This window comes from Siniperca chuatsi, linkage group LG5, assembly GCF_020085105.1.
Source record: "Siniperca chuatsi isolate FFG_IHB_CAS linkage group LG5, ASM2008510v1, whole genome shotgun sequence".
NCBI classification, from domain to species: domain Eukaryota; kingdom Metazoa; phylum Chordata; class Actinopteri; order Centrarchiformes; family Sinipercidae; genus Siniperca; species Siniperca chuatsi.
Window position 1 is genome coordinate 6,737,506 of NC_058046.1, and position 14,650 is coordinate 6,752,155.

Sequence of the window (14,650 nt, forward strand, 5' to 3'; positions counted from 1 at the left end):
GCCCCCACCATAAAATACAAAAATGCTAAGGGATTGTACCAAATTTATTGGGAAGGATACTAAGGATTTAAAATAAATAAATAAATAAATAAAAATAAAACCTTCTAAACAAATCAAAACAAAAAAAGGCCCTCCCCTGTGTTATTAATATTTTCTTTGGATCACAAATAATGACTGAAGAGGCAAAGCATAAGAATTAAAGATGATGAGATGGAGACCTTTCCTGGAGACTGCTGTTCATAGAGCACAGCATGAAATATGAAAACACAAATTAAAGTCCAGTGCTCAGTGACATGCGAAAAAGACCGAGAGAAAGCTGTGTCAGCATGTGCTCTCGTTTTACAGTACCAATGAACTCTTTTATACACAGTGTATATGGGTTTTACACATAATATATAATATTCACATATTTTACATATTCATGTATAAACAAAGAGTCTTGGTTACTGTTTGACTAACTGGTGTTTTCAGATCACAGTGGACGGAAGGAACATGTGTACTACATGATATGTACCAAACTAATTTCCTCATTTCCAAATTCCAAAACATTCATAAGAATTGCTCTTTTTGCATTACTGAGCCTGAATTATTACCTTGCTTATTTTATGAATGTAGTCGAGTGTCCATCTTTTACTTCATTTTTTACTGTGCACTCAAGAAATACTAAAGATGTTATTTTTCCATTTTGAAATCAATTTGAATCAATTGTATTGTTTTATTAGGAAAATTCTATATACATGTTTGTAAATGTGATGCAGCTCCCAATTTCTCCTCTTTTAATCACAAGATAGTTTTTTTTTTTCTACTAAATGTCTTAAAATTAAACAACAAAAAAAAGACCGTTGACCACTATGAAATAATTTTCCTCAATCATTTATTATTTTGTAATATCACTTATGTGCAATTCTTACACAAATCTGGGTTCTTCGTCGTCTTCTTTGTCTTTGTCGTCTTCTTCGTTTTCTTCTTCTTCAGGCAAGTTTAACCCAATTGTCAGATACGTCCTTATATGTACATACACTACCTGGTGGCAATCTACAATCACTGACATCATCAAGTCAAAGGTACACCCAAGTTCATCAAACAATAATTGAACATTATGTCAAAATGTTGAAAAGTTTATTGTTGGTCACCTGCAGGCCAGCCATGAGGGCAACTGTGACTTCATGATCATCCTGTGTCCTTCCTGTAAAGAGCTGATGAGAGCCAATGAACAGGAGCGCCACAACGAGAGAGAATGTCCAGAGAGGACGCTCAACTGCAAATACTGCAAAGAACCCTTCCTGTTAAAGAACATCAAGGTCAGGCTTCTCTGTATTACTATAACCAAACACTGTTCAAGTATGGCTTTATTCAGGGAGGTGTTGCTTCAGGGATACGAATACCTTTTTAATGTCACTCTACATGTACGAGTTTCAGATATGAGTATATTGTATTGTAATATTGTAACATGATATCTGCAGGCCTTTTTAGTCTAGGCATATAGATACTTATTTATGATTATGAGGTTATGATCAATGTATGTTGTTAAATGTCTGTAATTAAATATTCTAAACTCAAGGTTCACTTATTAGCTTTCCTAGAGCATTCAACCATGTCTCATGGCCATCTTCAGAAAATGTGACTTTCTCAGTTATAATGTGATGCAAGTACAGAACTTTGGTCACGTGATAGCAGGTGGTATATGATCTTTCTCCAGTCGCCACTGACTCCTGCTGAATGACCAAAGGGAGCTCCTGTCTTTTAGGGTTTTTTGAATTGTTTGCGCTGACTCTTTGTGACTTGAAACAAAGTAGATTTTCATTATCCACATTGCACCCCTCGTCCACTATCGAAAGAGGGTTTCAAACTGTGAGGTGGGAGAGTTGGAGAGGGGGTATGAAGGGAGAGAGCTGAAGCAGATACTGTGTGAGGTGAAAGGGACAGGTTCATGTTGGTGTTCTAAAAACAACGGGAAGTTAGTTATTGTAGTTTGGCTGCTCATTTGGCCGCATATAAACACGGTCAACAGTTAGAGCTGCAGCAGTGGCTGTGACACACAGTTCATGGAGGATCTTAAGGTACTTTTAAAACCCTTAGCACCTGATTGCCGCAATTTGCGTCAAAATTCGTACTCCTCCTTTGAGTCATAACTCAGTCAAATCTGAACACAGACATAATACACATATTTTTAGATTCAGTGTGACTTGCACTTCCTGATGTTGTCCTTATCTCTCTCATTATCGTTATCTCTTTCATCTCACTTAGAAATGTCCACAAATCCACTTAGAAATCATAGGAAAAAGAAGCTCCTCATAACTCCAGAACTTGCCTTAGAATCATCATGTTTTTAAGTTTTTTTTTTTCAGTATCAAAGTAATCCAGTGATAATTGCATGCAAACTGGAACTGCTCCATCTAATTTAGCACTGTTTTAATAGTGTTGTTCCACAAAATGTGAACAAATAAAACGGAGCTATAACCCACGTTGTAACTCACTGAATCATGGCAACATTATACTTCCTGTTTACATCCCCCAAATTATGTTGTTCCCAAACTTAGAGCAGGATTTCACCAAATAGAAGTAAGACAAAGAATAATAATAATAGGAGTTAGAAAATCGGGGTGTCTCGATTTTTCTTTATTTTATTTTTTACTGACCTGAGGGCCCAGAGTGTCAGACCTTGACCTGAGCAGGCTCCATTCTCTGAAGAAGGTTGTGAGATATAGTCAAACTCTGGAAAAAAAAAAAGGTAGTAAGTGAACCTTGAATTTAGAATAGTTTATCACAGATATGTGTTTAGTAAAATTGTTCTCATAAAAAAGCTGCCTTTGATGTCTTAAAATATCTCATATTTATAACTTATATAGAGATTTTTGTTATTGGGAACTAACTTCACCTACTTTTTTTTTTTTTAGGCTCATGATGAGATCTGTCCAAAGTACCCGATGATTTGTGAAGGTTGTGCAAAGAAAAAGATCCCCAGAGAAAAGGTATCCCAGATATTGATTTTCAAGTGATTTTTCATAATTCTGTTTGATCTGTTGATCTCATTTACCATTTAGTTCGGGATCAAATTCTACAACGTATTCTATAGATCATTTGCTTCTTTCGTTTTATTTGTTTTGCAGTATGTGGACCATATTAAGTTCTGCAGTAAATTTAAAGCACCATGCAGATTTCATGTTGTTGGCTGCGATACGTCTGTAAGTAGACATTTTTGTCATAATTTGCTATATGTGTAACAATGGCTAATGTAGTAACTACTGGATCATGTAATAATTTCAGAATCAGAAAATTCAACAAGTTGATAATGGATAGAAAGAGTTTAGAAATTGACTATACAGACTGATGATTTAACTAAAAAGGTACAAATAACATGATTTTTTCCCAGTACATTAACTAAAATATGAGAAAATAAGATTATTTTATGTTGATAAACCAACAGTCTTTATAACATTTATAACATTTCCTTAGTTTGCCAAGGTATTACATTATTCAACAGTTATTACAAAATTTGTTGCCACATGCCTGTAAATGAATCCTGTGTTGTTGTGTGTGTGTGTGTGTGTGTGTGTGTGTGTGTGTGTGTGTATGTACAGTGCCTATATGAAGTATTCACCTCCCTTGGACTTCTTCATGTGTTATTATAAAAGAGTAATAGTATGGGTGTGTTTAGGCTCTTTTACACTGATCAACAGAGTGAAAACAATTTAGTTCCATTTGTGAAGACTTAAATAGAAAGAAATCTAAAACATAAATTTGATTGCAGTGTTCACATCAGTATTCAATATAAGCACCTTTGGCAGCCATAACAGCCTTGAAGGAGTACTCATTGCAATCCTATAACATTGTTGGACTCTTGATGGACAGTAAGAGGAAAAAAAGTACCAATATCGATGCAGTAGAACCAGAGATATCGTCTTTTTTATTCCATACATTCTTCTTCCTTGTTAAAACCTGGCTTCTACATTACCCATAATGTAACTCAATCACCAACAGTTCAGTCAGAGATTGAGGTGTGTTATGCTAATAGCAGCTAATGTAACCTCAAGTCGCTAGCTTCAAGCAGAGATGAGGAGCGGGCTACAGAGGTGTGGTTAAAAGCCCCGGGAAAAGCTTGTAAATGCAACTTTTTTTGGTCAAACTACTGTTTCCAAGGTCAACAATGAATTTTCATACAAACCGTGTGGAGACCATGTGGGAACAGCAGTTTTCAAGCCCTGCCACAAATACTAGATTGGTTTGAGATCTGGACTCTGCCACTCCACTATTTCCTTCTCATGTAGCTTTGGCTTTATGTTTGACATTAGTGTAATACTGAAAAATAAATCTTGTCCCAAGTAGCAGTTCTCTTGCAGCAGGTTGTCCTCCAGGATCATTTGATCTTTCTTTTCACAATCTGCCACGTTTGGCTGACATGACAGAAGCAGTGTTCTTTTCGTCTACGAAATTCAATTAGAAAAATATTTGACCACATCCTTTTTTCACACAATGAAAACGAGACTAAAACTAAATGAAAAGTAACCTTTGAAAACGAGAACTATGACGGAATGTGCCGATAATGTGAAAGTGGGCAAATGAAGTGATTACAGTTTTAATGTGGTACTCAACAGCCTGCATTCAGCAATGTCTCAGTCAGTAATGTTATCTGATGTAACTGGTTCTTAGAGGGACAGAATTAGATTTAAACAGATTTTTGACTGATATTCATCTACAATCCCAGGGAAAATTAGACAAGAAGCAGCAACAAAACAGCTGGAACAAACCGGACTAAACTACACTAAAACAAACAAAAATCAAGTGGACTAAAATTTGACTAAAACTAATATACATTTTCATCAAAAGGCTAAATCTAAATGAGGTAGTAAAATTAACCCTCGCTAGAAGGCATGTGGAAGACTGAAAGGAATACTAGCCCAGATGTCATTTGAGTTTTTTCAGCAGCCATAAAGCTGCGACTGGTGAAGCACCAAGGCAACAGTGTCCACAGACCTCATAAAGCGCCGCGCCAGTTTACTCCAACGGAAGTGCTTCTTGGATCGTCGAACACCTTTGTAAACCCCTACCCCCACACCTTTCCAGTTGTACCACATTTTTGCAGTTTTCTTTACGATTGACCTTACTGTACTCAGAGGGATGCCTTGTACATTTTCTTGGATCCTTCCCTTGAATGGTCCTTTTCATCTGTCATGATTTTGGATTAGTTTGGAATCTGTTTTTGTCTTCACCCTGTAGTTTTTGACAGGAAACTGACTATTCACCTATTGATACAGATACAGGTGTATTTAATCTAAGATCAATTGCACACCTTCATTACACGTCATAGTAAATGGTGTAAATGTTATGTTTTATATTTGTACTCAATTCGTGAGATCACTTTGACGTCAAAGCATTTTTTGTGGTTAAACAATGAAACATGAAAAATTGCTGGGATGAATACTTTGTATAGTGTATATATCCATTATTAGCTCCATTATTTCATTGCTGTATGCTTTTACTATTTTCTTCTTCTGTGGTACAATTTCACATACATCATTAAAATACAATTTTTGTTAGTATGTAATGGATGAGGACTATTTGTGTTTTTTAATGTTTCCGCTTGTGTCTTTCTTTGACACAAAGGTGGAGAAAGAGAAGATCCATGACCACGAGCGGCAGTGTTCGTATGAACACCTCAACCTACTCCTGCATTTCATCATGGGCATCAAGGTGAGTTTGGAGAGCCTGCAGCCCCAGAGCCTGGATGTGGCCAGCCACAAGCTGCAGGAGCTCCACCAGTCCCTCAGGGACCTGGAGCTGAAGATGAGCCAGCTGGGGGGTGGTGGTGCAGCTCCCGTGCAGGGTGCATGCGCCCCGACCCTGGCCACCTCCTTCACACCGCTGCCCAGTGCCATGGGCGCTGCCCTGGAGCTGCAGCTCCAGAGTGAAAAAACCAAGGTGGCCGAGCTGAGCCGGCGTTGCCAGGAGCTGGAGCTCAAAGTGAGCACGTTCGAGAACATCGTCTGCGTCCTCAACCGAGAGATGGAGCGCTCCTGCACCACCATGGAGGCCTACAACCGTCAACACCGACTGGATCAGGACAAGATTGAGATCCTCAGCAACAAGGTGACAAAATGACACATGACTTCTGCAGTCCAGCTATGATTTCGACTAGATTGAGTTGAAATCTTAATGAAGGGAAATTAGAGGCACCAGAAATTAAAAGAGAATTAGAAAGGATCATTCCAACCACAAATAAAAATGATCATTATCTGCAAATCTCAGTCAAAGGTGCAATGGAGTTCAGTGACACTGTCCTTGTAGTTCCATCTTGGGTTTTCTCTAAAAGGGCAGGAATACAGGAAAGGAAATTTCTCAAAACATTTACTGCAACGTAATGCAAATGTTTTGTAAATGATTGCACTATAATTCTATATAGTTCTATATTAACACAATTATACCTATATTTAGTTCAGTTGAGTCATTGCTAAAAGCTTGATCAGGTGGTTGCTCATCATATTGGTTACATTACTCCACAGTACTCTACTTAACAAGCTTTGAGTCTTCAGTGAGACCAAAACTCATGCTCCCTGATAAGTAAACTGTCTGTTCATGTGTTGCAGGTTCGTCAGCTAGAGAGGACGGTGAGTCTGAGGGATCTGTCCATCGTGGAGATGGATGGGAAAATGAGGGAGATGTCTGCAGCCACATACGACGGCATCTTTGTCTGGAAGATCTCGGATTTCACCAAGAAGAGGCAGGACGCTGTAGCCGGCCGTGCCCCTGCTATGTTCTCTCCTGGTAACTTCTTAAGATGACTAACATCTGAGTAATAATCCAGATAATGATTAGGCGTCTGTCTGATTTAAGGATTTCCACTTCTTGCAGTGAGTAAAATACATCATTACACTTTACTGGTGTATTATGTTTTCCAGCCTTTTATACCAGTAAATACGGCTATAAGATGTGCCTGCGGATCTACCTGAATGGGGACGGGACGGGCCGCGGCACCCACTTGTCTCTGTTCTTTGTGGTGATGAGAGGACACAGCGACGCGCTCCTGAAATGGCCTTTTAATCAGAAGGTAACACTCATTCAGGGGTCTCCACCCTGTAGACAAAAATAATGCTGCTGTACAATGGTAATTATTTTGAACAAAATAAACGTGTGTATGTATACATAGATAGATACTTACAGACACACACATTTATTTTGTTCAAAATAACACACACACACACACGTTTGTTTCACTATCCCCGTGGGGGACAGTCATAATGCTTTCCCTAGCCCCTTACCCTAACCTTAACAATCACAACTAAGTGCCTAACCCTTACCCTAACCCTAACCTAATTGTAACCTGTACCCTAAACCTAGTCTCTACCCATGGGGACCTCAATTTTTGTCCCCATGGGTTAGTGTGCATTCAGCTCAGTCCCCACCGGGATATAAGAACATGAAAACACACACACACACACACACACACACGGTGGACGATATGACCAAAAGTTTATTATTCAATTTAGTTTCATGTACTGTCTATATCATGAAATAAGTAAGTTAAAGGAAGAATTCTGCATTTTGGGAAATATGCTTATTTGCTTTCTTTCTGAGAGTGATATGAGAGGATCGATACTAATCTCATATCTGTGTTTTTCAAGTTGTGCCTGTGTTCATTGTCCTCGTATCTCTTATTATATGCTAAATACACTCACCGGCAACTTTATTAGGTACACCTATTCAGCTGCTCGTTAACACAAATATGTAATCGGTCAATCACGTAGCAGCAACTCGATACATTTAGGCATGTAGACATGTAGAAAAGGTTCCCGGAACTAGCAAGGTGTACCTAATAAACTGGCCGGTCAAATACTCAAAAAGGACTACTTTGACATACACTCGTATGTCAAAGTAGTCCTTTTTGAGTATTTTTATTTTAAATTAATTCATTCAATCAAATGTGATTTTGGGAGACCAGCTAACCCCACTCTTCTTATACAGTGGTGTGAAAAAGAGTTTGCCCCCTTCCTGATTTCTTATTTTTGTTTGTCACACTTAAATGTTTCAGATCATCAAACTAATTTAAATGTTAGTCAAAGATAACACAAGTAAACACATACCACTTTTTTTTACCACTAGATTGTCATCTTCTCATTTATCTCTCAAGAAGCAAATAAGTGTATAAGATGCACAGTATTTTATGAACACTGGGTATTTTGAATATATATATGTTTATATTTGCCAGTTAATTTTGGCCACTTTTGGCTAGCTATGTTTTTAAATGACTATGAAATCCAAAAGCACCAACATTGTTTTTGTATTGATTTTGAATACACTGTTAATCATATTATAACTAGCACCTTAGTGTGTCATCATGCAATAGACTGGAACTGCATTAGTGAGTCAGCTCCAGTTTTTCCCGTCAGAGCAGATGTAAGGCTAGACTCCTAACATCTGTACCCAGGTCACCCTAATGCTGCTCGACCAGAACAACAGGGAGCACATCATCGATGCCTTCCGGCCCGACATCTCCTCCTCATCTTTCCAGAGGCCCGTCAGCGATATGAACATCGCCAGCGGCTGCCCACTCTTCTGTCCGCTCTCCAAGCTGGACTCTAAAAACTCCTACATACGCGACGACACCATCTTCATCAAGGCTATTGTAGACCTCACTGGGCTCTAGGCAAATGATGACGGCATAAATCCAGCTCTGCCTTTTGTTGCTACTAAGCTGTTCACCAGGCTTCTGTATCACCAGTAACTGGCATTTCTCTTCTACGGATTGTTGACAGCAATATGCAAGACCAGAGCAGGAAACACTGGCCACAGTGGCTGGTGGTTTATTAAAACGTCCTTAGCCACTGTAACTCGTTTACCAATCAAACTGAGTTTTTATTTGACAAAAACATTGATTACCTACCAAAGTGATCGGAGGAGTGAACACAATATATATGCCAGTATTTGGCTGGTTAATTTCCCACCCTGCAGAAGACCCTCAAACAACATTTGAACTGATAGAAGCATTCCAAGACCTAGGTAGAATATGCTTGTGAAGTAAGTAGACAACTAAGATGACATTGTCTCTAATCTCCTTTGATCATCCTATGGCTTCTTGTACCATAGATGAGGCTCACCATTTTCAGTTTTATGCAGAAAAATAACCAGATTTAAAAAAAAAAAAAAAAAAAAAAAAAAAAAAAAAAAAAAGGAGCAGATAGGTTTAAACTGAGTTTTACGTTCACATTCAAACATTGTTTCCTGCTGCAGTGTAAATAAGGTCCTCTTGTGACAAAAGTCAGTTATCGCTGCTAGCTGCTAGTTATGTCCCACAATAATTGGGCCTTAACTAATTGCTATCATAACGTCCCTCAAAATAATTAAAGCTGCATTAATCTTTTTTGGCCACTTGGGGCTGAACTCCACAACAAGCTCAAAATGACACATTTGACATATTATGGCAAAACATGTTAGCAAACTATTACTTATTTACACATCCAGCAGATACAGAGTAACATTAGCATTCGTTGGGTCAATATTCAGTGTCAATGTTGAGTCCAATATTCTCTCCTTTTAGTCTCCACCAACTCCTGAGAAAAATATCTGGCTCTTTAGCTTGCTAGATGCTTTACTATGTTCTCCAGCTTTTGGTAACTTTGTCTGTCTGCAGGTAGTTTACAGTGGGCTTATCAGAGCTTTTTCACTGGAAATGGCTGCGGGCTGCTGCTAGGAACAAACTGGATGAGAGTGGTGAACCAAAACCGTAAAATTGTGAGTCTTAAAATCAAAACAGTTAGCCTGTCTTAAAATCAAAACAGTTAGCTAAAAGACGCTAAAGCGCTGTGTAGAGCTGTGGGGAACTGCAGAATTGGGTTATATTTCTCTAGGTATGTCACTATGAGTGACCCCTTTCATTTTACCAGTAGTCATTTGGCCCATTGTTAATATGAAAACACTGTTAAATCTGTTAAAGTGCTTATGATGCACAGTATTTTTGTTATCTGATTTTCACCTGGGTTTTTGTATTGTATTTTTGTATTTTAAAGCTTGAAATTTCAAACACAAATACATTTCCAGATTTGTTTTAAAATAATGAGCCTTAGACCAGTGACACCGTAGCTATGTAGATTCAACAGCCTATAAACAAAGCGATAGATCAAGCAGGTCTAGGCGCTTCATTGTTTGTGTGTACTGCTTGACATTTGTTTTTGTTTTTTTTATTTCATTTTTTGCATTTACAGATGTAGAATTCCAATAACAGTGTGACGCCCATGTAGCCTTCAGAGTATTGCTCAGCTTTGCACACAGTTTGTAGTGCAGTTGGACTTTTACACTGGTTTACTGTTTCTTAACGTCTATGCCTCCAACTCTGAAGTCCTGTGTTAATGGTAATCATTTGTGGTGGTGGACATTGTTTGAATTCCATGAAGTGTGTGTGTGTGTGTGTGTGTGTGTGTGTGTGTGTTCCATTTTTAGCTGTTAGTTACAGTGTTAGTTTGCATGTTGGATCTGTGGAAGATGCACCGTAGCTTGCAACAGTTTCTGGGCTGTTTGTCCAGGAAACTGATGGTGAAGCTGATTTTCCCAAATGGAAATATGACGTATTTTATTAAAAATAAAACATATTTGCATACAAGTTCTGATAGATCCAATAAATATCTTTTGATATTAAACTTTGGCTTTTTTCAGTATTTGTTGTCTGCATGTTTACAGTGTCTTTGACCTGAGGGTGTATTCAGTTTCATTTGAGCAATTTTGAATATTTAATAACATGCATATGTACAAATATTGAAATAGCCAAAATAGAATATTGAATATAGCTGTGCAATGTGTTTGTACATATTTACCTACATGAGGTATATCAAAAATATGTCCACTGCAGTGTCTTCACAAAGTATTCATTTCCATTTTTTTCTACATTTTGTGGTGTTGCCTAAAGTTCTCCAAACTTATTCGTAATGGCTGAACAGCAAACATTTTCGTGCCCCAATAGCAAGAGACTGGGGCTATAAAAATGGTCATTTGGGTGTGTTGATAATTTGGCGGTGCTTCTAGCTAAAACCTCTTGTTTAGCTAAAAAAAACCCCACTAACTGTACCGTTGTAATCATGCATGATGGGCTATTTACATCGCACTGCTGTACCATAAATAAAGAGTTCACTGTGTGATGGTGCATAGGGAAGCGGACTCATCAGACCAGACAACTATTTCCCATTCAAGTGTTTAATGGTGGACTGGCGAAGAATTGTTATGTTGTGAGACACTTGATGTGAATGCTTTTGATGTAAGGGCCACCTCCAACATGGCAAACATTTTGTTTATTCTGGGCCCTGTTTCCCAATAACGATTGATCTCAGAAGTTAAGCGTGTTTTCTACGAGTGTTTCTATGATTGCTCATTTTCATCACGCGTTTCCCTAAGCCGCACTTAGGAGCGAGCGTATGCCCTTAAGAGCTTCTTAACGTTGTCTGTGGTGCTCAAGATGATGCTGAATGCACTTTAAAGAAACTTCACATATTTAATTGTCTGTAAGCCATGCTATATAACACAAACAAATGTTTTATACTTGGAATTGTTCGGTATGATAATGATTTGAGCTTACTGCCCTTTATAATTCATGTTCCTGGGTAGAAGTAAGTTTAAGAAATTATACTGAGATTGATTTAGCTGTTGCTCGAGGCAGACCTTACTCTTAAACTCATATTAAACCTAAAATGAAGCAGTGGCAGTCCAATAGTTTCATGAATATGCAGGTCATCTATTGTGAATGTCATTCTGTCATCAGTTGTGTTCATGACAGAAGGTCTATTGTATTAGAATAGTTGTTGAATTCATTTGTGTGTTTGTTAGTTTAATTTTATTTCTAATTTAAACAGTATCACTAATTTTACATCAAACGTCACTTAATAAAGAACATCGGTGTTCATCGTAAAAACGCTTATGTTCCTGCTGTAGGTTCTGGAGCTTCTTAAGATGCACTTAGCCTACGGCGAGTGGGTAGTAGATGACTTTTTGGAAAGATTGCGCTATCAGCCTCTGCTGGTCACTGCATCTGACACTTTCAAGACAACTTTAGGACGCTCAGAGTGATTTCTGCCTGGCTAATGAAAATGCACAGATCTGGTATTTTGGTATCCTGGGGTCCATGCTCAGGTGTTGGGCGGAGTTTGAATGTGCTTGGTCAAAGGGCCTGCAACATCAAAACACTGCAGCAGTTGTCAGTTGTTACCGGTGAACAATTGAAAGCAATTGTTTCTGTGGGTTACTCCTCAGAAGAACTTGTGTTACAGTTCCCAGGTCTTCAGGTATCATGTTTTTGTTGTGACATGCAGTTATATCTGTGAGGCAGATGATCACTACATGAATCGCAGTGTTTCTTTCTATAATCACAACCTCATTTCATTTGGAGACACATCAAAAGACATTATGAGTGATGGATACATCACTATACTGCATTTCAGCTTTTAAATTTTAATATAAGTGCATACTTAGAATTTGTCAGTTGTGTGTGGATATGTGTATTATTTAACCTTGATGCTGTAATATTACTAAATGCAGAAAACATCAGGGTTGTTGAGCACTTTGAGAAGACACTGAGTTATATTTCCATATGGGAGTAGCCTTTGGTCGAGCTTAGACACACAGACATGTAAAGGCTGGAACTGAGATGTGAAGGCCTCAGGATGGAAGCAGAGCTGAGGTATCAAAAGAGGAAATGGTTGATGTTATTGTAAAATTGTCCTATTTTTGGCTTTCCTTACAGCTTTGAACTGACCTACTTTTTACAGAAAAATAAGTGCCTGTACTTTTTTTTTTTTTTTTTTTATGTTTCATGTTTCATGAGCCCTGAGTTGTGGATGTACTTTCGTGCGAGTGTCAACCTATACCAAAATGTGAAACTTTTCATTTTGCGCTGTGTATTTTTTTTATTTGTATCTTTTAATTTTGTATTGTTGGCCTTTTATGAAGCCCCCTTTACTTGACCCTTTGATGTGATAAAATCTAAGTGACTAAGAATGTTTCCATTTGCATACATAAAACTAGTGAATGTTACAGTCTTACTTTATTTAATCATAGATTAAAAATGAGGTCAGAATATAATTTTACACCAAGCTTTTGGCATCTTCATCTAAACACATCCAGCATGTTTTTAAACCTCTCAACAAATACTGAAACCTCTCTGTGCATGAGAAGTTTCAGTAGGAAAAAAATACATATATCAAACACTGGTTCATATTGTAGACCAGCATTTTATTTGTTTTATGATTTTATGATCTATACATACAGCATATGAGTGTGTGAAATGATTTTTCGGTACAAACTGTGATTAAGTTTGAGGAGGTGTGTGCTGCTGTGAGAAAGTTAAACATATCTAAATAATATATAGATTGTACTTATTAAAGTTATACTGTATGTTGAGACCGTTTAAAAGCACGCTTTGGTTCGTCTGGCTGATTGTGAAAAGGTGCATCTGCAGTCTGACCTCAATAGGTTGCAGCTAATGTTTTCTGGCTCTTTCGGCAGAAGTTGTCAACTTTTGCTTTCTTGTTATTACAGAAACATGTGTCCTCTTTTTTTCCCTCTTAAGAATATGTTGTTATTGTTGCACATATGTAGACTACATTTTGCATGCATGACTGCGGCCTCAAATAAATTAGCTGCTACATTTGTTCTGCCCTATGTGCTGATTTGTGCTCGTAGATGCAGCCTAGCAGCACTGTATGTATGTTTGTCTTTGCTCTTTCTTGTATGATAAGTTACCTGATGTGGGCTGGGAATTATTCAAAGCTGGTGAACATAACAAAAGGGCTTCACATTTCATTTCCATCTGCTGAATGTCACAAAAAGGCGTACGTACACATTTGTCTGTTTTTTCGCCGGCTGTAGCTTGATCTGTTGAATGGATCCGACAGAATCTTCTCTAGACTCCAGCTGGGGAGCGATATCACATTTGAGCCGGTTGATGTTATGCTGTATCAGCGATATTGACTTGTAGGAAATGCCACACTGCCTCACTGTTATTGCAACAGAATAAACAATATGTCAATGTGATGTATGTATTTTAAATAACACTTCAGAACTGTCAAACTGAAACAGGTCAGTTGATGTTTATTTACATATCTATTTCTCTGTTTATGGATCTCTAAAGCCCATGTTGAGATTAAGATGAAGTGCTTTCATCTGTAGCAATGACATCAAACTGCAATCTACTTGTTGTTCTCTCTGCTACATTGTGTGGATAGTGACTTGTGTGTTAGTAAACTCTTTGTACTACAGGAAATTTGTTCCATATTTGTATTTACTTTTGTTTTATTAAAGGTTTTAAGATGCCCTCTATGCAAAGAAGTGCAATGTTTTCTCAATTTTGTAATGTGAACATTTACACATGTGCTGCAAGTGGGAAAACTCAACGACAGCACCTTGGAGCTTTGATTGACATTGTGTTACCACATGGGGGCGCACAGTACAAATACATACACACAAAGCAGCAGCATTCCAGTGTTGTGTCATTTTAGAGAACATTTTGAGATGTCACAGTAGGCAAAGCACAGGTGTAAATAAAACATTTAGCTGCTTCAGTTTCAGGCTCCTGGGACACTTGAATAGGACAGGTCCATCGTTAATGTAATTAATGTCAGATACACTTGTGCTTGAAATGGATTCCTTCTCTTGTGGAAAAAATCAAGGTACACTG

At 37.9% G+C, this 14,650-nt stretch overlaps 1 protein-coding gene across 3 annotated transcripts in view; it reads left to right on the forward strand.

The window, feature by feature from the left end:
- The window catches only part of traf2a (Tnf receptor-associated factor 2a), a 21,389-nt gene extending 7,097 nt beyond the window's left edge, over nt 1–14,292 (forward strand). For 2 of the 3 annotated variants that reach the window (XM_044196452.1, XM_044196454.1), the window contains 7 exons: nt 1,140–1,301; nt 2,898–2,972; nt 3,111–3,185; nt 5,605–6,087; nt 6,585–6,762; nt 6,897–7,045; nt 8,423–14,292. In XM_044196452.1, coding sequence (XP_044052387.1) covers nt 1,140–1,301; nt 2,898–2,972; nt 3,111–3,185; nt 5,605–6,087; nt 6,585–6,762; nt 6,897–7,045; nt 8,423–8,641 — 1,341 coding nt within the window. In that variant the 3' untranslated portion in view covers nt 8,642–14,292. The remainder of the gene's footprint in view (nt 1–1,139; nt 1,302–2,897; nt 2,973–3,110; nt 3,186–5,604; nt 6,088–6,584; nt 6,763–6,896; nt 7,046–8,422) is intronic. The other variant, XM_044196453.1, reaches the window with a different exon arrangement.
- The last annotated feature ends 358 nt before the right edge of the window (nt 14,293–14,650 follow it).